The sequence below is a fragment of the Rhinopithecus bieti genome, unplaced genomic scaffold (genome assembly GCF_001698545.2).
Source record: "Rhinopithecus bieti isolate Rb0 unplaced genomic scaffold, ASM169854v2 scaffold_40655, whole genome shotgun sequence".
NCBI lineage: Eukaryota > Metazoa > Chordata > Mammalia > Primates > Cercopithecidae > Rhinopithecus > Rhinopithecus bieti.
The window spans coordinates 339,620-362,420 of NW_016816823.1; the positions used below are offsets into that span (position 1 = coordinate 339,620).

The following is a 22,801-nucleotide window of genomic DNA, read 5'->3' on the forward strand; positions in this document are numbered from 1 at the left end:
CTTGTTTTTTGTGTGTACGTGTTTTTTTCAACTCTTATTTTAGGTTCAGGGGTACATGTGCTGGTGTGTTATATCGGTAAACTCTTGTCAAGAGGGTATGTTGTACAGATTATTTCATAATCCAGGTACTAAGCCTAGTACCCAATAGTTATTTCTTTCTGATCCTCTCCCTCCTCCCACCCTCCACCCTTGAGTAGACCCCAGTGTCTGCAGTTCCCCTCTTTGTGTCCATGTGTTCTCACGTTTAGCTCCCACTTATAATTGAGAACATGTGGTATTTGGTTTTCAGTTCCTGTGTTAGTTTACTAGTTTAGCTGGAGGATAAAGACCTCCAGCTCCATCCATGTTCCTGCAAAGGACGTGCTCTCATTCTGTTTTATGGCTGTATAGTATTCCATGGAGTATATGTACGTTTTCTTTATCCAATCTGCCATTGATGGGCATTTAGATTGATTCCATGTCTTTGCTAATGTGAATGGCGCTGCAACGAACAAACACAGGCATGTGTCTTTACAGTAAGATGATTTCTATTCCTTTGAGTATCCACCCAACAATGGGATTGCTGTGTCAAATGGTAGTTCTGTTTTTAGCTCTTTGAAGAGTCACCACACTGCTTTTCCTCAATGATTGAGTTGTATTGGTCCACAACTCTCAAACTATTTTCTGTGTATTTTAGGGTAGAACAAACAAGTAAACACACTGAGATTAAGGAACTCACAATCTCACTATTACAGAAGAGGTACACATATGGAAAAGAGAGACAAAGAACCCTGTGGTGCTGCGCTGAAATGTAATGGGAGCTACCAGCATGTCATGGTGTTAATTTATAGATAAGAACATATGGACAGTACCTGAGGATATGAGCAACCAGAAAACAGAAACTGTATGCAACTGGAAAAGTTTTCAATGATAAGCAAAACTGTTTCCAAAAGGAACAAAAGCACCAAACCTCCAGGGCCCAGCACTGGCCTAGAACATATAAGCACTGAAATGTGTTGACTGATTGAATGAGAAGAAGTTGTATCATCCGTAAGTACACAGAGAATCCAGAAAGCCTCAGGTGATACAGCAAGCTTTGCTGGCATTCAACAAAAAACTCTGTGAGGTATCCGGGAAAAACATATATACTCATTACTTGGTATTCTGAAAAATAAAAATAGCCTGTGTGTGAGTATCTCTGTCTTTAGCTCTATTAGCAAATTACAACCCACATAAATAAGAAAAATATATTATTATGCTCTGGAAAAGAACCAATGTTCTAAGTGAAATCTCACCAAAAATGTTGCTACTGTGAGGTACGGCCAAAAAATGAAGTCACCGAATGTGTTAAGTAAAGAATGTACCTACCTGCAGCATATCATCCACCATAGTTAGTATATACTGAACCGTCTGTTCTTTGCAGATGTGAGTCATCAGATTTATAAATGTTTTAGCACACTAAAAAAAAATGAAATTAAGGTTATTGTTTTTATTTGCAAATACAACATTTCAATGGAACTTCAGTAAAACATTGTTCCTCTTTCATAAATTAGAATACAAATACTATTAACTAACAAATTTTACTTACAGAAAACAGACACCTTTTACAAATATTGTGAAGTATGGGAAGACCTTACTAGACTTGCATCAGCTTATGAACATTTCTAGTGATAAGTTTCAGAATGTTTACTATATTTAAATAGATATACTGAGCCACTAATAACTCTTGATTACCGATGACAGCATAAAGTTATATAGGCAATCAAAAATTACAACTGGTTTTGAGTATTTTATTTGTTGTACTTAAAGGGAATAGAACACAAGAGCAACAAGAGTACGAGAGATTGGAATCAGAAGGCCCCGACTAGTCTCCATTCTACAGCATATCAACTACATGACAACCTCTCCTTAATTCAATAAAAACTGGAGCTAACAATATATTACCTACCAACTTCCCCAGGACTGTTGTAAGAATCAGACCAATTTGTATATGGACTTCTTTAGACAGTGAGGCCTCCCTGATAGGCAGCAGAATTGGACCTTATTATAGGGCCAGGCTCTAAACTCAGCATATAAATCAAATAGGGTACAAATCAAAACACTCTATAAAATCCCTTAAATCACTCCCCAAAAAACATCATTCAGTAATAGGTTTGGAGTCATACATTGAAAAACTTCCCTACCCTAAGGATGTATAAATTAAAGTGTATTTCATTTGGTATTCACTCATTCATTCATTCAATAAATCCCCAATGTAACAAACAGTATGTGATAAAAACCATGCTATAAAAAAAATAGAGATTTTATCAAAATCATACTCATCCCACAACTTACGACTATCTATGAAACATGTCTTCCATGGATAAACAGCCCACTTACCATACTGAATGTAAAAAGTTAACAGTAACAAATAATTGCGTTTTTTAATCATAACATTAAAGCGGAAACACTTTAACCTCTTTAAGCAAAAATAAAACAAAAAGATGTAAGTTGCCCAAGGTATTCCTATCCGAACTCTTTTCAGATATACTGCCATTTTGTTAGGATAAAAAGCTTCCTGGAAACTGCCCCATAAAAGGCCCATTACACCAGACACTGCTATTAAGAAAGAACTGTTTTTGTACACATACTAAGAAACAAGTTAAAAAAAAAAAAAAAACGAGAAAAAAAAAAAAAGGGCTGTTTTAACTCCTAACTCCTTAAGGGAAAAGTCTTGTCTTATGAACATACATCCCCAGTCTCACCAGGCACATGGCAGGGACTCAGTGTGCACGTGCTGAACAAACAGTGAATGAGCTGCATGTTCCATTACACAAGCGGTTGGGGTGGGGAAGCTTTTTCAAAGGATGACACCAAGAGCAGAAATCACAAAGGAAAGGAAGAACTAGATTTCATCGTACAACGTAAACTTCAATATGGCAAAGAGCCCCATAAACCAAGTTAAAAATTCAACAAACAAGCTGAGGAAATATGGCATGCACAAAGCTGGTACACTTAAAACATAAAGGAATCTGACAAATCAATAAGATTTATAAACCCTTCCATAGAAAAGTAAATAAAAAACACACAGCCATGTGTCGCTTAACAATGGGGAAAGTTCTGAGAAATTCATCATGAGGCAATTTCCTTGTTGTGCGAACATCCTAGAGTGTACTTACACAAACCCAGATGGTAGTGTCTACTACATACCTAGGCTATATGGTAGAACCTATGGCTCCACACCTGTACACTATGTAACTATACTGAATACTATAGGAAACTATAACACAATGGTAAGTATTCTTGTGTCTAAACATAGTTAAACATAGAAAACGTGCAGTAAAAACACGGTAGTATAATCTTACAAGACCACTGTTACATACACAGTCTGACACTTACCAAAACATCCAAAACATCGTTATGTGGTCAGTGCATGACAGTACAGAAGCAATTGATATGGATACAAAAGGTGCCAAAAACCATCTGAAAATGTGTAACACTATTACGTTAAGATACTATCTTTTACCTATCAAAATGACCAAAAGATGAATGGCTAGACCCAGAGTGGGTGCTGGAGCAGGGGAATGGGCCCTCTCACATACTGCTGGCAGAATCTGCAAACTGGTACAATCTATCAAGAAGGCATTTTCATTATATCAAAACTCTCACATGCTCAAATAGTTTAATCAATAATTACACTTTTTTTTTTTTCTGTATTTTTAGTAGAGACGAAGTTTTACCATGTTGGCCAGGCTGTTCTCGAACTCCTGACCTCAAGTGATCTGCCCGCTTCAGTCTCCCAAAGTGCTGGGATTACAGGTGTGAGCCACTGCACCCAGACAGATAATTGCACTTCTCAAATTAATTACAAAGAGATTACCAACTATTCATCTCAAAACAGAAAAAAAAAAGGAAGTAGCCAAAATATGCAACAGTATAGAATTAGTTTTGATCACTATGGTTCATCCATTAAATGGAAAATTACACAATGGAACTTTCCATAAATGGGAAATAATAATAAATTAATTATTTTAAATACCACAGAAATATCTTTACAGGCATGTTAGGGGAGGGAAGAATATACAGTCAAATGAAAAGAACAAAGATATGTACATATCACCCCGTTTTGTAAAAAGTTCACATTTATAGAAATAAGTGTGCAAGTTATTTTACACACAGAAAAATATTTAGAGAGGTATACACTAAATGTTAACAAGCCACCTTGAACAGAGCAATATTAGGTAGAATAACCTTTTTCTTTTGCTTAATAGTATTTTATTTTTCTATAATAAACTTACCATGAAAGAAGGTAAAACATCAACATATGTAACTAAACATTTTAAACTACTGTATAAAAAAAAACTCCACAACACTTCAAAGATACATAGTAAAAAAGGAACTATGTTTGCTATAAATGTGGCAAACAGTAATAGAGTTTGATGTAAAAGACTGTTTATCAAAAGCAACAAAACCTTATAGATTAAAATAAAAGAATGCCCACCCAAAAAAATTTTCAAAGGACATAAAAATACTTAATAAATCAACAGGAAAATAATGTAATCCCATGTCATCAAAGTGATAACCCTTTTAACTTAGCAAATTCAAAGATTTTCAATTATATTAGGTATTTCAAACATTACTAGTAAGAATACCAAGTGGAAAAAATTCTCTAAAAAAAGTTAAGCAACCTTTAAAACTTAATATACTCTGAAACAGTAATTTCTTTTCCAGAAATTTGTCTTCTAGGTGTATATTCTAACAAAATATTCAGAAATACAGAAAAGGATGAAGGTAAACATACTCAATATGACATTTTTTCCAAAATAACAAAAAAACTGGAAGTCACTTATAATCACTAAGATTTTTCAAAACTTTTGGATGACACGAGGAAGTGTTCATTAGATAATGTTTATTGATCACCTGGCTGCCTTCAGTTTGAAGCATCTCTTGCTTCTCTTCAGGGCTTCGTTTCATTTCAAACCTCTGAATAAACTCACAATCTTCAGCAGAAATCATCTGTCCCCTAGAAAGTAAGAATAAGATGTTTTGTTCAGTAAGAGTTGAATATGCAAGCAAGTGATGGAGGAATTTTCAGTCTTTCTCTTCTCTCCTTGGCAGCAAACCACAAGGGCTGACGCAAGGGCCCTGGCATCAGACAGACCTGGATTCAACGCTTAGTTTCACCACAAATAAGACAGTGTGAACTCTCTGGAACCTGAGTTAATTTATCTGCAAAATGTGAACAATAATCACATTGCCTCTAAGGGGCTGTATTGAGGATAAAATTATATTCACATAAGGTGGTTAGTAGCATGTGGCAAATAGTAGGCACTCAGTAAAATGTCACCTCTCAGCATTAGCCAGTGTCTCACCCTTATTTCCCCTCTCAAGCCAAACAACTCCCATGGCTATCTAATTTATCAAGTTCAAAGCCACTTTATATGAATTTCTATGGCCATTTCTCTCGAGTATATTCTTTCCCTCCAGATGGAAAAAAAAAACAAAACAAAAACTGATTTTCCTCCTCTCTGGAAAATAACTCTCCATCCTGACCCCACACTCTCCTATTTTCCTCCATCTCTTCCAGGGGTCGCTTCATCACTGGCTCTTCACCCTTCAAGGTTCCTCCCCAGCACTCAATCACTGAACTCTTGCTTTTGATTTCCAAACTCCTTCCTATGAGAGATTCAATCAAGAGTCCCATCTTCCCTCCCTCCCAATCATCTCCACTGTCTTCTATCTCCAGAGATAGTCTTACCATTTTCAAATTCAGCATCATCTTCCTGTCATCCCCAGTGAAGATGATATCCCGCTGTCATCTTCCCCAGTGGTGATGGTGCTGAATTTGAAAATGGTAAGACTATCTCTGTAGGAAAACAGAGCTCAACCTTCCCAACTTCTCCACTCCTCAGGGACTCAAACATACCATAGGCAAACCCCCATCCTAATCTCTAAATACAAACCCTTCCTTGTCTAAAAGCTGTGTCAGCAGAAAAGCCTTGCTAGCCCCCCGTAAGACACTGGGCACTGCAGGATTCATTCAAGTCAACTCCTTTAAGCCATCAGTGTGGTAGGAAAAGCACAGCATTTGAGTCAATATGGGGAAGAGCTCCAGTTCCAGGCGTGAAAGCTTAGCAAGTCATTATTCATCTGACCACTATTCACACCAGTAAAACAGCAACTATTAAACTACCTGCCCTAGTCCACTAGGTGGTTATGCAGATTAAATGAAAAAATATAAGAAAAAGCACTTGCTGTATATTAGAATATGGGTAAAAGCAAGTGTAAAATTAAAAAATTTTGTAATATATTTTCCTGTTGAAACAACACCAACATAGTTTTTTTGGTTTTTTGTTTGTTTGTTTGTTTTTGAGACGGAGTCTCACTCTGTTGTCAGGCTGGAGTACAGTGGCGTGATCTCAGCTCACTGCAACCTCCGCCTCCTGGGTTCAAGCCATTCTCCTGCCTCAGCCTCCCGAGTGGTTGGGACTACAGGCTTATGCCACCAAGCCCAGCTAATTTTTGCATTTTTAGCAGAAACAGGGTTTCACCGTATTGGCCCAGCTGCTCTCAAACTCCTGATCTTGTGATCCACCCGCCTCAGCCTCCCAAAGTGCTGGGATTGCAGGTGTGAGCCACTGCACCCAGCCCCAATATAGTTTTTAACTCAGTAGTTTAAAAAACTGTCCCTCCTCTCCTTACCCCAAATATTTTGAGGGACTGGTGTTCTACAAAACCCATTCGGAGAAACGCTGAATGTAAAGCAGGTTCCCACTACGCACAGTTAGGCTGGGTGCAGTGGCTCATGTCTGTAATCCCAGCACTTTGAGAGGCCAAGATGGGGGATCCCTTGAGCACAGGAGTTTAAGACAAGCCTGGGCAAAACAGTGAGATCCTCATCTCTACAAAAAATAAAATAACAAAATAAGTTGGGTGTGGTGGCACACTCCTGTAGTCCCAGCTACTCAGGAGGCTGAGGCAGGAGGATCACTTGAGCCCAGAAAGTAGAAGTTGCAGTGAGCTGAAATTACGTCACTGCACTCCAGTTTGGGTGATTTTTTGAGAGCCTGTCTCATAAAAAAAAAAAAAAAAAAAAAAAAGAAAAAAAAAGCATAGTTATAGAAGGATGGCCCACTTCCAGAGCTGCCTTGGGTCAGGCTCCCAGAGCTGAGCCCTGAGATGAAGATTCACGTACAAGTGACTTATGAAAGAAGAGCCCCCAGGAGAGGCCAGGGAAAGCAAGGAGGGCACAGGACACTGAAGCAAAAAAACTCACCAGGATTCAAGCAAAGAACCCAGGATAGCTTTTCCTGAGCCCACAGGAGAGCCTGGTAAGGTGAGGCACTCAGAACTGTTCCCTCCCCAAGAGAAGGGACCTGAACTTGCATACGTCCTGCTACTTCTACCCTTAATCCCACCCTCTTCCCAAGAAGACCTTGATTATTACACATTCAAAAATCTATCAGTGTCCCTTCTGGGTTTTGTACACACCACTGCTATATGTCAAATTGTTTTGTATAGTTCAAATTTGCTTCTGGACTTTGTACTTCACTGTTCTGTCTTCTTGTATCAGTTTCACACTGTTTTAAGCACTGTAACTTTTTTTCACACATGCTCATTTTTTAACATTTTTAAACTATTCTCAAGCATTTATTTTTTTCAACAATTTCTTAATTACCAACCCAAAGGAGAATTTTGTCTTTCTAGATCTCTCTGAGGCAGGTGATACTATGACTACGTCTTGACACTCTCTTCGTTAGCTTCCAGATTCTTCGCATCCCACTGAAGTCACTCATCTTCACTGCCTCCTGTGCCTCAGCTACTATGAAAGGCTCTCTTCATTTCTCACTCCACCTCCTGCACTGAACTCTGGCACGATCTTCCCCAGTCCCCACTCATCTCCTCCCACAGATGGCAGAGGCACTCCAGACCCTACAGGCACAGAACTGAGATTGTTAATCCCAAAGGCTAGAAGTTGGAAGCAAAAACAGACATTTTGCCCACTTGCCCTTCTGGCTAAACACTTCACATACCAGTCAGGAAAAAAAAGCACTCTGCACCCTGGGTGCAGACTAAGATAACAAGGTCATCCAGTCTAGATCTGGCCCCAAAATAAATGAAATGTTGAGCATACCCATAACTCTGAACTCCCTAGATGAAAGCAATTTTACCCCTAAATTTTGCTATGCTGATATGTAAAGGGATGTCACAACCCCTGTGAAGAAAATCATGCCAAAAGGTGGTGGTTTTTCTACCATGAAGAAGGTATACCATGAAGGTTACACTTGGTAACCTTATAATTTTGCAGGTTTCTTTTCCATTTAAATAACTGTTTCCTATTTGTCAAGCCACTCACTAACCTTTTTCTTTCCTTGTTTAATTTATTTTCTCTCTGGGTCTTCCTTCGACATTTCCATAATCCAGCAGGTTCAGGGCTCTGGTGTCTTCTATAATGACCCACAGGTAATCAGGCACCAGATCTAATAATCTTCCCCTTAAAACTACTCTCCTCTCTGCTTCCCTGCCTCTGGAGTAGCTCAGCACTAGGACAACCTTCCACCAGTGGAGTTCCCTGATTCCAATCCAACCTTCTTCAAAACCATCTTCTTACCTACTACCAGGCGGCCTTCTCAAGTATATATGGGGTCATATTATTCCCTTTGGACTGTGAGTTCTACCTAGCACTTAGGCAGAGGCATTCAGTAAAAATATTTAAAATCAATTGACTAATTAACACCTATATAATCATGCACGTGTTACTTAACCTATCTGAACAGTTATCTATTCATCTTTAAAAGAGAATAAAAAGCCAGCATGGTGGCTCACGCCTGTAATCCCAGCACTTTGGGAGACCGAGCCGGGTGGATCACCTAAGGTCAGGAGTTCGAGATCAGCCTGGCCAACATGGTGAAACTCTGTCTCTACTAAAAATACAAAAATTGGCCGGGTGTGGTGGCAGGTGCCTGTAATGCCAGCTACTCAGGAAGCTGAGGCAGGAGAATCACTTGAACCCGAGAGGTGGAGGTTGCAGTTAGCCGAAAACGCGTCATTACACTCCAGCCTGGGTGACAAGAGTGAAACTCCATCTCAAAAAAAAAAAGAGAGAATAGGATAGAAAAACCTATGTCACTGTATTTCTATGAAAATAATGTTAAATAGGATGTTAGTGACCAAGCATGTTACTTCCTTTTCCAAATACTCATCTCCACCAATTCCTGATAAGCACAATACTCCATTCATAATTTAGTCAACTAATATTAACTGGCAGCCTGCTACGTGCCAGGCACCTTTAAGAACAGTTGACACAGCAATAAATTAGAGACCCCTTCTTTTGTGCCTGCACTCCAGTGAGGAAAACAGAACATACGCAAATACAAAAACAAATAATCTTGAAAACACACACACACACATTATAATGCTGAGGCTGTAAATGCTATGAAAAAAAAAACCAGTTCAGGTAGGGGGCTTGTGAGATCGCCTATGCAGCCACACGAATGAAGTGAGTGAAGAGGCCAAAGAATCTAAGAGTGGAACTTCCGGAGAGACAGACACACAGGTCCAAGGAGCTGAAGTTTGCTATGTGAGAAAGATCAAGAAGGCAGGAGCTAGAGAGCTGTGAGTGAGGTGGCATGATCAGACCTGTATTTTTTGAAATCACTCTTGCAGTTCTGTAAAGAATTGCTCCTACTGAGGCAGCAAGGATAGCAGAGAGAGACAGCAGGCAACAGGCAACAACAACAGAGCACATGCGAGGGGAACACAACAGGCCCAAGGCAGGAGCTACAGACAAAGGGGTGCACTCAGATTCGAGGCATCTTTTGGACATAGAGCTGGAAGAATGTATTGATGGGCTGGACATGGACTGTGAGCAAAAGGGAAGAAACAAGGATGGCCCCAACGTTTCTGGCCTCCAAAGCTGGTAAATAAAGAAGCCTGGAGAGAGCCACACTGAACGAACTGAAGCTCCCAAGCACTGCATGTCTTCCCAGGCCTCAGCTCCCTGCCTGGACCTCCCTTCCTGGATAACTCCAGCTGTTCCTCGGCCTGGACAACTCCTGTTACTGTCTTTTTTTTTTTTTTTTTTTTTTTTGAGTCAGAGTCTTGCTCTGTTGCCCAGGCTGGAGTGCAGTGGTGTGACCTCAGCTCACTGCAACCTCCGCCTCCTGGTTCAAGCGATTCTCCTGCCTCAGCCTCCCAAGCAGCTGGGATTACAGGCACCTGCCACCAAACCTGGCTAATTTTTTTGTATTTTTAGTAGAGACGAGGTTTCACTATGTTGGCCAGGCTGGTCTCAAACTCCTGACCTCAGATGATCCACCCACCTTGGCCCCCCAAAGGGCTGGGATTACAGGTGTCAGCCACTGTGCCTGGCCTCCTGTGACTGTCTTTATGCATTCTGAGAAAACTCCCCTAATACTCCCAGCATTTATTTGCTCCCACTTTTTGTTGTGTATCTCCTTTTGTTGTAAATATATATACTTTATATATTTCTCTGTCTTAACATTTAGCACAATTTGTTATTTAATGTGGTAAAAGTCTGTTTCCTCATGAGATCTAAACTCATGAGCAAGGATAGTATTTTATAATTCTTGTATCCTCAAGGTATAGTTTTACCAGATTCCAGTTNTGCCTCAGCCTCCCAAGCAGCTGGGATTACAGGCACCTGCCACCAAACCTGGCTAATTTTTTTGTATTTTAGTAGAGACGAGGTTTCACTATGTTGGCCAGGCTGGTCTCAAACTCCTGACCTCAGATGATCCACCCACCTTGGCCCCCCAAAGGGCTGGGATTACAGGTGTCAGCCACTGTGCCTGGCCTCCTGTGACTGTCTTTATGCATTCTGAGAAAACTCCCCTAATACTCCCAGCATTTATTTGCTCCCACTTTTGTTGTGTATCTCCTTTTGTTGTAAATATATATACTTTATATATTTCTCTGTCTTAACATTTAGCACAATTTGTTATTTAATGTGGTAAAAGTCTGTTTCCTCATGAGATCTAAACTCATGAGCAAGGATAGTATTTTATAATTCTTGTATCCTCAAGGTATAGTTTTACCAGATTCCAGTTTGACTAGAACACAGCCATACCCATTCATTTATGTACCATCTATTTATTAAGAAAAAGCTTAATCAAATATAAATGCACGTTTCAAATATTGTATTTTCATAATAACACGTTAATTTGTGAAAGACAAAAGCATATTGGGCTCTCGACACTGGGGGATGCTTCCACAGGTCTTATTATCTCAGCATAGACTGTGATAGAAGATTCACTGATTCTCCCTGTGTTGGTTCCAGCCCCCAACAATCTGTAAGCTCTTTTACGAGAGACACATTTCACACCCACTAGTGCCCACACGTCAACAGGCTCAACAGGCCCACAGTTACCATTTGGTGAACATTTGCCCACAGACCTACAGAGTGGAGGGGTTTTACAAAAGAAATTTGTGAGATGGACAACAGAACAAAAGACGGATATATAGGAAAACGGGAAAATACAACATAAGTCATAGACCATGGGTAATGAAGAACAGAAATAAACCAATTTTAAAAACTTCATGTAACTAAAAACATTCCAAACACCAATGTTACGGGGAGCTCTGGCCAGTCCACCAGTGCTTTATGATCAACAATGTATGTAGGCTATAAACAGATCCAGACTTTATAAACATAAAACTCCCTGTCCTCTAGTCTAAATGCACTCTGGACTAAATAAATTAAGAAACAGAGCTCAGAATCCTAATTTCACAGGGAATTTAAACAATTACACAGACGGTGATGAACAGAGAAAACATCAGCAAGTCTCCCCTCCTCCTGTCTTCAGTCAGTGGCCCCACAATAACCCAGTTCCTTAAAGTAGGAATCCAGAAGTCATCCGAGACTTCTCTTTCACTCCCACATATCAAATCAATCACTAAGACTCTCAAATCTATCCAATTCTGTCTATTCCAATACCTTAATTACTGCTATAGCTTCTCTCTACCTCTAGGTTTATCACCTACAAACTCAACTCACCCTTTACGCTGCTGGTAGAACAATTCAATCAAGAGGCAGATAAGATCTTCTAACTCCCAGCTACAAGATTCATTGGTTTCCAACACCTACAGCTCCTTGGAAAATGGTGAATTGTCTCAAAAAGAGAGCTCTGGGACACACACTCCTACCTGCATTCTATCATTTTCGTCTGTTTGACATGCTGACTTCACATCAGTCATGGGTTTCACAGCTTAAAAATCAGCTTGAAAAGCACTGACTGACAGGATCAAGTCCAAACTCCTTCCAACCACACACCCACACACAGCACCTTCATGATCGGCCGCTGGCTGCCTCTCTAGCCTCAGCTCTCTGCATTGCTTGCCTCCAAAACATGTATGACTCCCACCCAGTGTGCTGTTTTTGCTTCCCTGCCTTTGCTCACAGTATCTGTTCTATTCCCAAGGCTGCTCCTACTTGCCACATGGCTACATACCCGTCATCCTCAAACACTCAGTTCAGGGACCAGTCCCTTCAGGAAAATTTCCAGGGGGTAGAATTAGTTGTCTTTTTTATGTGCACTTGCCAGTCCCTGTGCATCTTTCTATTACCGCAGTTAACATACTGAATTAGGGCCGGGCGCGGTGGCTAACGCCTATCATCCCAGCACTTTGGGAGACCAAGGTGGGGCAGATCACGAGGTCAGGAGTTCGAGACCAGCCTGGCCAACATGGTGAAACCCCGTCTCTACTAAAAATACAAAACAATTAGGCAGGCGAGGTGTCTGGTGCCCGTAATCCCAGCTACTCGGGAGACTGAGGAAGGAGAATCACTTGAATCTGGGAGGCGGAGGATGCAGTGAGCCAAGACCGCCCCATTGCACTCCAGCCTGGGCAACAGAGCGAGACTCCATCTCAAAAACAAAAAAAAAATACTGAATTAAAATGATCCATTAATATCTCTGACTTCCCTACTAGAGCTTTAGTTCCTCTAGGGATAGTACTCTATATAGAACTTTTGTAGCCTCAAAGTCTGGAAAAATGCCTCAAACTTGGTAGGTAATCAATAAATGTGTTATAAGTGATTAAATTAACAGAAATTAAAGGATCATTTTTGTACATTATATATCCCTCCTACAACAATACAAACTATTAATACTAATATAAAATTAACACTAATATAAAACTACAGATTCCTCAATTTGTTTTTCAAAATGCATATGCAAATCTGAACTCAATTCCTTGGTAACTCAGTTATAAATATACCAAAATAAATATGAAGTCAATAAAATATGATCAAGAATACATGAATGCTCACTTTACAGATAAATACAAACTACTGAAACACCAGCACATTAAATATTAATACACGAAAGAAAGAAGGGGGAACTAAAACTTATTGTATTCAACATACTGTATTCAACAAGCAATACTAATGCTTGCATTCTAATGTGCTAATACTTTAAATACATTATTTCAGCAACAAGCCTGTGGGGTATGTCTCCCCATTTCACATTTTACTTTATTGAGCCTCAGAGTTGTGATTTGCTTAAGAACACCAAACTAATAGCAAGAACCAAAACTCAAACCTAGGTCTCTCAACTCAAATATGTATGCTTCTTACTAGTTGTATACACCACTCTAACAAGGCCACCTGCCCCCATGCTGATTGCCAGGGCATATAAGACCAGTCTAGCAGGTTTTGCCCCTTATCTCCTTCCTCCCCCCATAGCCCAAGGACATTCCTCCTATGTTTCCCACTCGTTCAAAAAGTACTTTCCCAGGCAGCCAGGGAAGGTCAAAAGCACTATGAGCAGCTCTGCTTCCCCACAAGGGCGCCAGGCTGTTTCCATCCCACTACACTTAACTCCCCAAGACAGCTAATTATTCTGAGGAGGAAGTGTTTCTTCCATATTTATCAGTATTTTCCCGGTATTTCTCTCATAGAAGCATGACCATGAAAAAGTCTGATACAAAAGCATATGACTGTCCATGATTCACAGCAAATTGGTACTTACTGAAGATAGGATTGCCAGTTCACTTTGTTTGCACGAACTTCTGCAGCCTTGGCAGCAATAATGTTGGTTGGGACAGCAGCATCCACAGCACCTCTGATATCCATTTTGGTCATCTAAACTTCGTAATCTTGAATGTCTTTCAACAAATCTTCAATTTAGATGCAAGGTAAAATCAGAATACTAGGTGTTTCTTTTTCTTACAACTATTATTATTGTGACTATGAATATCATGATCACTTTAATCTCCCCAGGCATTTAACTCAAAATATTAAATGTCCTAAGTCTGAAAGTATCATTATATTTCAAATCTTGTCCACTGCTCCATGAAGGCGTTCTTTAGGCTTTTGCTTTTCTAGAAAAAATTTTTCATTATTGGCACTAACACTGCAGTAAGATATTTAAAGTAATCACTTAATATACTGAAATCAGAAATCATGATTAAATAGAATAGGTATAAATATGGGAAAAGCTGTAAATTTATACAATTGTGGTTAACTTTTCTCATAGAGAAACAATAAAAATATGAATAGTACAGATAAGGCTAGTTACCTTATAAACATTTACTAAGCATCATTTTGAAGTGGCACATTAAAAATTCTGAATTCTTTCGAAAATTTCTCAAATTAAAATACACAAAGTGGGAACGTAACTTCTTAGAAGACAGTGTTTTCCTTTTCAAATAAAATTCATAGTATTTACAAAATCAAAATTCTGAGAGAAATTTTTAGAACAAATACCTATTACAATTTAGGTAAGCCAACAATGGAGGTCTGGCCGGACGCAAGAACCTACAGTAATCAAATTATATGTAATTCTCACTCCTAAACTTCCAGATACAAACGACTGATTTTAACACAACGCAAAATATAGGTTGCCACCTGCAAAATATAAATTCATGGCCATGGCCACAAAGAAGTTAAAATCCAAAATTCTATTCCGGGTTCCCAATGATCTTAATCAATTTGGAACTTAATCTCTGTATCTGAAGATTTGCTGCATAAACAACCCTGGGCAGTGCGGAACCACAGGGCCCAGGAAAAAACAGGCTTCAACCGGGTCAGGCTAGAACTCTGCAGCCAAGGAGGCTCAGGCCCAGCAGCCCGTCCTGGGGTAGCTCAAGGTGTCTCTGGACAATTACCTAAGCCCCTGAACTACTTGCACACCCAGCGAGCCAGGGCCGTGGCCCAGTCCTGGAGAAGGTATAATTTTTACCCCTCCCCCTCCACTCTCCGGTCCGCCGCTCACGTTTCTTCCCTCTGCGAAAAAGGCTCCAGAATTTCGTTTAATAAACCTGGTTGAGGCCTGGAAGAAAAGCAATCTGGCAACCGGGGGCCGAAGGAGAGGACCAAGCGGCGAGAAACCAGCACGCACCAGGCAAGCTGGAGAAACTGCAAGAGTCGCCTGACCTGGTCTGGAGCCTGAGACCAAACAACCGACGGAGTCCTTACCTCGCGAATTCTCGGGACCCCACAATGCACCCAAAGCTGTCACGAAGGGTGGTCAGGGGCGCCGGAGCCACAGCCGGGCTGAGGCGCCGAGTCAGAGCCAAGTTGGCGTCTCCTGTCAGGTCCGGAGGTCTGAGCAGCGGCGGGAGACACCGGAGCGAAAGTGAAGCGATTCCCGCACCAGGGAGAGGTTGAGGACCGCACAGGTAGAAGGAAGCCGGCGCGGCCGCAGTAGAATGACAGAGGCGCCGGTCACGTGATCGGAGGCACGTGACTGCTGCGGAAGGCGGAAGTTGGGAGAGTCCAAAGCAGCCGAAGGAGGGGCTGGCGCTGCAGCGATGCTTGTTCGCTGGGGGCAACTGGAGCGCGGTAGTCCGTGACTTGGGTCCGGGAGGGACGCAAGGCTCGGGCCACAGACAGCCTGGGCAGGTGGGAGGCGGCGAGCGTGGCGGGCACGCTAAGACCCGCCGACCCCGGACCCAGCGCCTCGCCTAGCGGAGGCCGAGGACTTCCGTCCGGAAGCAGCTAGCAGAGGCCAAAACTCTCTTATTTTAACCGTCATTCTTTTGAAAAGTTTGATTTCGCGCTTTCAAATTAATTTCCATTTGGATTTAACAGCTCCATGAAGCAGGCTTTCTTTTTCTGATTTTAAATAGAAAACTGGGGCAGAAAAGCTCACTTAACCTAGGGTTGCACATTTAGCAAATAATAAATTCCATTGCAGTATTTACTTTTATACTAAAAAGTTATTCGTTGTATATCTAAAATTCACATTTACAGGACGTCCGGTATTTTATCCAGCAGTCCCATCTGGAGCCCAAATTTTTCCCTAGTCCAGGCCTCACCAACTACCTTTGCCTTAAAGTAAGAATGTACTGCCCTGGAGGTGAGGTGTATATGATAGCATGTTTTCCTTAAAAAACATTGAAAGGGGCTGGGTGCGGTGGCTCATGCCTGTGATCCCAGCACTTTGGGAGGCTGAAGCGAGACCAGCTGACCAACATGGTGAAACCCCATCTCTACTAAAAATACAAAAAATTAGCCGGGTGTGGTGGCGCATGCCTGTAATCCCAGCTACTTGGGAGGCTGAGGTAGGAGAATCGCTTGAACCCAGGAGGCAGAGGTTGCAGTGGGCCGAGATCACGCCATTGCACTCCAACCTGGGCAGATAAGACAAAACTCCATCTCAAAAAAAAAAAAAAAAAATTGATTGAAAAGGATTTATAACCAACACATTTTTACTAGTAAAATTAAAGTCAGACTAATCAAAGTCATGCATTGATTATGAATAAAAATATATAATAACAGTATCAAAGATTGTACTAGGTCAGTCCTTCCGTCTTAGCCAGAAGTGAAAGTCTGAGTGTTGTTTTGAAAGCAAATCTGAGGGGGGAAGCTTTCATAAAAGAGAAAAAGAAACCGATCGTGTACTAATGAACTCCCAAAAGCTGAAACAGCATGTTTTCTGTGTAACTGAACAAAGCTGGCAATGAGGCCTGATCTTCGCATTTTCTTTCTGTATCACGGCAGCCACAGACAGGCGTGATGCAGCGAGTCTCGTCAGATTTCAGGAGGCTCTCTTTTCTGGGAGGCACAAAGATATGGAACAAAATTAGGAACAGTGCAGTGAGCAGAGGGGACTGCTTCACAGGTCACCTGGGCTGGCATTCTCCGAGCGTCACAACATTACCAGGCAATTTGCCTGGAGTAGGGAGAAGAGAAGAGGCGGGTACTCCAGGCATTATCTCTCTTAACATTATTTCTGTAACACTTCTATTGGAGATTTTTCTTGGTCCATTCAGGCTCCTGTAACAAAGTACTGTAGACTGGGTGGCTTATAAACAACAGAAATTCATTTTCTCACAATTCTGGAGGCTGAAAGTTCAGAATTGGGGTGCTAGCATGGTGAGGTTCTGGTGAGGATTGTCCCAGGTTGCAGACTGCTAACTTCTCATTGTAGCTTCACTTGGTGGAGAGAAGGTGAGAGAACTCTCTGGGGTCTCTTTCATAAGGACATCAATTTCATTCATGACAGCTCCACCCTCATGACCTGATCATTTCCCAAAGGTCCCATCACTTGGGAGTTAAGATTTCAACATAGGAATTTTGGGAAGACACAAACATTCGGACCATAGCAGTGATCTCAGTTACCTAATTATATATCATACCAGGGGTCCCCAGCCCCTAGGCCACAGACTGGTGGGGTCCATGGCCTGTTAGGAACCCAGCTGCACAGCAGGAGGTGAGCGGCGGGCAAGTCTCCTGTCAGATCAGCAGCAGTATTAGATTCTCATAGGAGCATGAACCCTATTGTGAACTGCGCATTGTAAGGGATCTAGGTTGCACACTCCGTATGAGAATCTAATACCTGATGAGCTGAGATGGAACAGTGTCATTCTGAAACCAGCTGTATCACCTCCCACCCTGCCTGTGGAAAAATTGTCTTCCTTGAAACTGGCCCCTGCTACCAAAAGGGTTGAGGACTGCTGTATTATGACATAAGAAAGATAACCTTTGAGCTACTTTGTAATTTCTTTAAAATTGAGCTTCAGATTTGTTATTCAAAAATGACATAAAGGGAAGTTAGATAAATCTATATGGACAGGAGAAAACAATAATATATTTATTAAGTTAATGTTTAATTTTTCACTGGAATACAATTATATGTTTGGAGAAGATCTACCACTTAGAAGTCATCAGAAGGTAGACAATGTATGACATTTCAAAGGAATTTCTTCAGTCTGAAATATATGGAATGCTATAAACACCATTATTTCCAATCTTTTCTTTCCAAGTATGAATTGAACTTATATTTTCCCACAGAAATAGAAGAGTTCTAGTCAAAGAAAATCCTATTCTAAAATATTTGTCATGAAAACTTACCACCCCCAAGTGAAGATTATGCTACCAGCCTACCTTCAGTTACACAAGGACTTTGAGAAGTTTTTATAGGTGACTGAATAAATTATTAGTTTAATGGAAGAATGGTTTTTCCATTCTTTCACACAGTCCCCTTGGGAACAACAGGCATTTGAAAGAAGCTGGCCTAGTTTGGCCTAATGGTAACACTGAGTAGTGACGTCATGACCTCTTCACAAAGTGCTCTCACCAACTGCCCTAACAGCTTCTGATTGCTTTGGTATTGCTGAAGTACATCTATCATCAAACATGCAGGTTTTTACTTACACTCCATACCAGTGTCCTGAATACTCATGGCAACCAAGCTTCAGATTTTCCAGGTAAGTTAATTTCATTGCATTGCACCATTGGCCCCATAAGGACAACCTCCCACAATTTGACATTTTAAAAATATGGTCCATGTGGTAGACAGCTTCTGAAATGGCTTTTAATGATCCCCACCTCCCAGTGACTCATATCCTTGTGGAATCCTCTCTTCTTGAGTGTGGGCTAGATCTACTGATGTTTCTATAAGGACCAGAAAATGGCAAAAGTAAAGGGATGTCACTTCTAAGATCAGGTTACAATGCAAGCTGCCTTGCTTGCATTCTCCTGGGTTCTTCTTACTTGCTTAGTCTGATGAAGCAAGGTTCTGTTTGTTAACCATAAAGAGGCTGATGTGGCCAAACTAAGAATAGCCCCCAGTGAACAACTAGTAAAAAATTGAAGCCCTTAGTCCAACAGGCTTCAAAGAACCAAATATGGACAACTGCATGGGTGAGCCTGAAAGTGAGCCCAGTTGAGCTTTGAAATGTCAGCAGCCAACACCTTCACTGCAGCCTTGCGAGATACCTGGCACCAGAAAACACAGCTATACTGCAGCTTGCTTCCTGAAACTCCAATAATGCATGAGATTTATTGCCCCACTCTAAAACATTTGGTCACTTGTGGAAGTTGCCTTTCTTTTTAGAAAATGTAACAGCTTTATTAAGATATAATTCACATACCATATAACTCACCCATTTAAAAGGTACAATTCAATGGTTTTTAGTATATTCCCGGCACTATACAAATATCACCACAATCCATTTTAGCCCATTTTCGTCACTCTGAAAGGAAACCTCTTACCCATTAGTAGTCACTCTCTTCCTCTCCAAAAACCCCCCTGCCCTAGGCAAATACTAATTTTTTTTATATCTCAAGATTTGCCTATTCAGGAGATTTCTTTAATAAATGTAATCATACAATATGTGGTCCTTTGTGGGTGACTTCTTTCACTTAACATAAAGTTTTCAAGGTTTATCTATGTTGCAACATGTATCTATACTTCATTCCTTTTTACGGCTGAATGATATTCCATTGTATGATGTACCACATTTTGTTTATCTGCTTACTGGTTAATGGGCATGCAGATTGTTTCAATTTTTTAGACATTTCTGTGTAAGTCTTTGTGTGATCATAGGTTTCATTTCTGTTATTTGAGTAGATACCTAGGAGTAGAATTGCTGACTTGTATGGTAACTCTGTGTTTAACATTTTGAGGAACTGCCAAACTGTTTTCCAAAGTGGTTGCAAGGCCTTGCATTCAACCCAGTAATGAATGAAAGATCTACATTTCTCCACGTCTTCACCAACACTGTCATTGTCTGTCTTTTTAGTTAAAGTAAATCCATTTCGGTATGAACAGGTATCTCACTGTGATTTTGACTTCCTTTTCCCAATGTCTAATAATGTTGAACATCTTCTCATGTGCTTATTTAGAAATTTGTACATCTTCTTGGGAGAAATGTTTACTTAAACACTTCACTCATTTTTAATTTTTTTTTGTTTTTGAATTATAAGAGCTCTGTATATATTCTGAATTACAAGTCCCTTATTATTTACACGATCTGCAATATTCTCCCGTTTTGTGGGTTGCTTTTTCACTTTCTTCATGACGTACTTTAAAACACAAAAGTTTTTCATTTTGATTAAGTCTAATTTACCTATTTTCTTGTGCTTTTGATATTGTATCTAAGAAGGCTTTGCCTAATCCAAGGTCACAAAGATTTAACCTTATGTTTTCTTCTCAGAGTTTCATAGTTTTGGCTCTTACATTTAGATCTATGATTCACGCTGAATTAGTTTTTGTAAAGAGTGTGAATAGAGGTCCTATGTAATTTTTCTGCATGTGGATAACCAGTTGTTCCCACACCATTTACTGAAAAAACAATTCTTTCCCCATTGAATTGTCTTGGCACCCTGTCAAAAATCAATTGACCATAAATGTATGGGTTTATTTCTGGACTTTCAATTCTGTCCCATTGATCTACACATGTACATACCTATCCTTATACCAGTACCACACGGTCTTAATTACTGTCACTTTTTTAAATTTTTTATTTTAATTTTTAGGTTCTCAGATACATGTTTAGGATGTGCAGGTTTGTTTCATACATAAACGTGTGGTTTGCAGCACCTATCAACCCATCACCTAGGTATTAAGCCTAGCATAACTTAGCTATTTTACCTAATGCTCTTCCTCCCGCAACCCCACCCCTGACAGGCCCCAGTGTGTGTTGTTCCCCTTACTGTGACCACATGTTCTCATTGTTAAGCTCCTACCTATAAGAGAGAACATGTGGTGTTTGGTTTTCTGTTCCTGCATTAGTTTGCTGAGGATAATGACTTCTAGCTCCATCCATATCCCTGCAAAGGACATGATCTCACTCCTTTTTATGGCTGCATACTATTCCATGGTGTATATGTGCCACATTTTCTTTATCCAGCCTATCACTGATGGGCATGTGGGTTGATTACATGTCTTTGCTATTGTGAACAGTGCTGCAATTAAAATACGTGTGCATATATCTTTGAAATAGAATGATTTATATTCCTTTGGGTATATACCCAGTAATGGGATTGCTGGGTCAAATGGTATTTCTGGTTCTAGATCTTTGAGGAATTGCCACACTGTCTTCCACAATGGTTGAACTAATTTACATTCACACCGACAGTATAAAAGCATTCCTATTTCTCCACAACCTCACCAGCATCTGTTTTTTCTTGGCTTTTTAAGAAATTGCCATTCTGACCTGTGAGAGATGGTATCTCATTGTGGTTTTGATTTGCATTTCTCTGTCTTTTTTTTTTTATTTTATTTTTCCTGAGACAGCGTCTTGCTCTGTCACCTAGCCTGGAGTGCAGTAGTGCAATCTCAGGTCACTGCAATCTCTAATCAAATGATTCTCCTGCCTCAGTATCCTGAGTAGCTAAGACTATAGGCACATGCCACCACATCCAGCTAATTTTTGTATTTTTGGTAGAGATGGTGTTTCACCATGTTAGTCAGGCTGGTCTTGAACTCCTGACCTCCTGGCCTCATCCACCTCAGCCTCCCAAAGTGCTGGGATTACAGGCATTGAGCCACCACACCCAGCCGGATTTGCATTTCTCTAATGGTCAGTGATGTCGAGCTTTTTTCATATGTTTGTTGGCTGCATGAATGTTTTCTTTTGAAAGTGTCTGTTCATGTCCTTTGCTCACATTTTAATGGGGTTTTTTTTTTTTTTTTTTTTTCTTGTAACTTTGTTTAGGTTTCTTGTAGATTCTGGATATTAGCCCTTTGTCAGATGGATAGATTGCAAAAGTTTGCTCCCACTCTGTAGGTTGCGTGTTCACTCTGATGATAATTTCTTTTGCTGTGCAGAAGTTCTTTCATTTAATTATATCCCATTTGTCAATTTTGCTTTTGTTGCAGTTGTTTTTGGCGATTTTGTCATGAAATCTTTACCTGTGCCTGTGTCCTGAGTGATATTGCCTAGATATTCTTCTAGGGTTTTTATAGTTTCGGGTCTTATATTTAAGTCTTTAATCCATCTTGAGTTAATTTGTGTATAAGGTGTAAGGAAGGGGTCTAGTTTCAATGTTCTGCATATGGCTAGCCAGTTTTCCCAACACTGTTTATTAAATAGGGAATCCTTTCCTGGTTGCTTGTTTTTTTTTTCAGGTTTGTTTCAGATCAGATAGTTGTAGGTGTGTGGTCTTATTTCTGAGTTCTCTATTCTGTTCCACTGATCTATGTGCCTGTTTTTGTACTAGTACCATGTTGTTTTGGTTATTGTAGCCTTATAGTATAGTTTGAAGTCCGATAGCATGGTGCCTCCAGCTTTGTTCTTTTTGCTTAGGATTGTCTTGGCTATACAAGTTCTTTTTTGGTTCCACATGAATTTTAAAATAGTTTTTTCTAATTCTGTGAAGAATGTTAATGGTAATTACTGTAGCTTTGTAGTGAGTTTTATTTATTTATTTATTTATTTATTTTTCTTTTATTATTTTTTTTTGAGACGGAGTCTCGCCCTGTCGCCCAGGCTGGAGTGCAGTGGCCGGACCTCAGCTCACTGCAAGCTCCGCCTCCCGGGTTTACGCCATTCTCCTGCTTCAGCCTCCCGAGTGGCTGGGACTACAGGCGCCTGCCACCTCGCCCGGCTAGTTTTTTGTATTTTTTTAGTTGAGACGGGTTTTCACCGT

The 22,801-nt window shown here is 40.4% G+C and overlaps 1 protein-coding gene across 2 annotated transcripts in view; it reads right to left on the reverse strand.

Annotated features, from left to right (window-relative positions):
- Positions 1 to 15,914, reverse strand: part of ATP6V1H (ATPase H+ transporting V1 subunit H) — a 121,514-nt gene extending 105,600 nt beyond the window's left edge. Inside the window, exons 1-4 of one of the 2 annotated variants that reach the window (XM_017855291.1) lie at positions 15,398 to 15,914; positions 13,950 to 14,097; positions 4,879 to 4,981; positions 1,348 to 1,437 (exon numbers count right to left, since the gene is read on the reverse strand). In XM_017855291.1, the coding sequence (XP_017710780.1) occupies positions 1,348 to 1,437; positions 4,879 to 4,981; positions 13,950 to 14,062 (306 nt within the window). In that variant the 5' untranslated portion in view covers positions 14,063 to 14,097; positions 15,398 to 15,914. The remainder of the gene's footprint in view (positions 1 to 1,347; positions 1,438 to 4,878; positions 4,982 to 13,949; positions 14,098 to 15,397) is intronic. The other variant, XM_017855292.1, reaches the window with a different exon arrangement.
- Between the last annotated feature and the right edge of the window lie 6,887 nt (positions 15,915 to 22,801).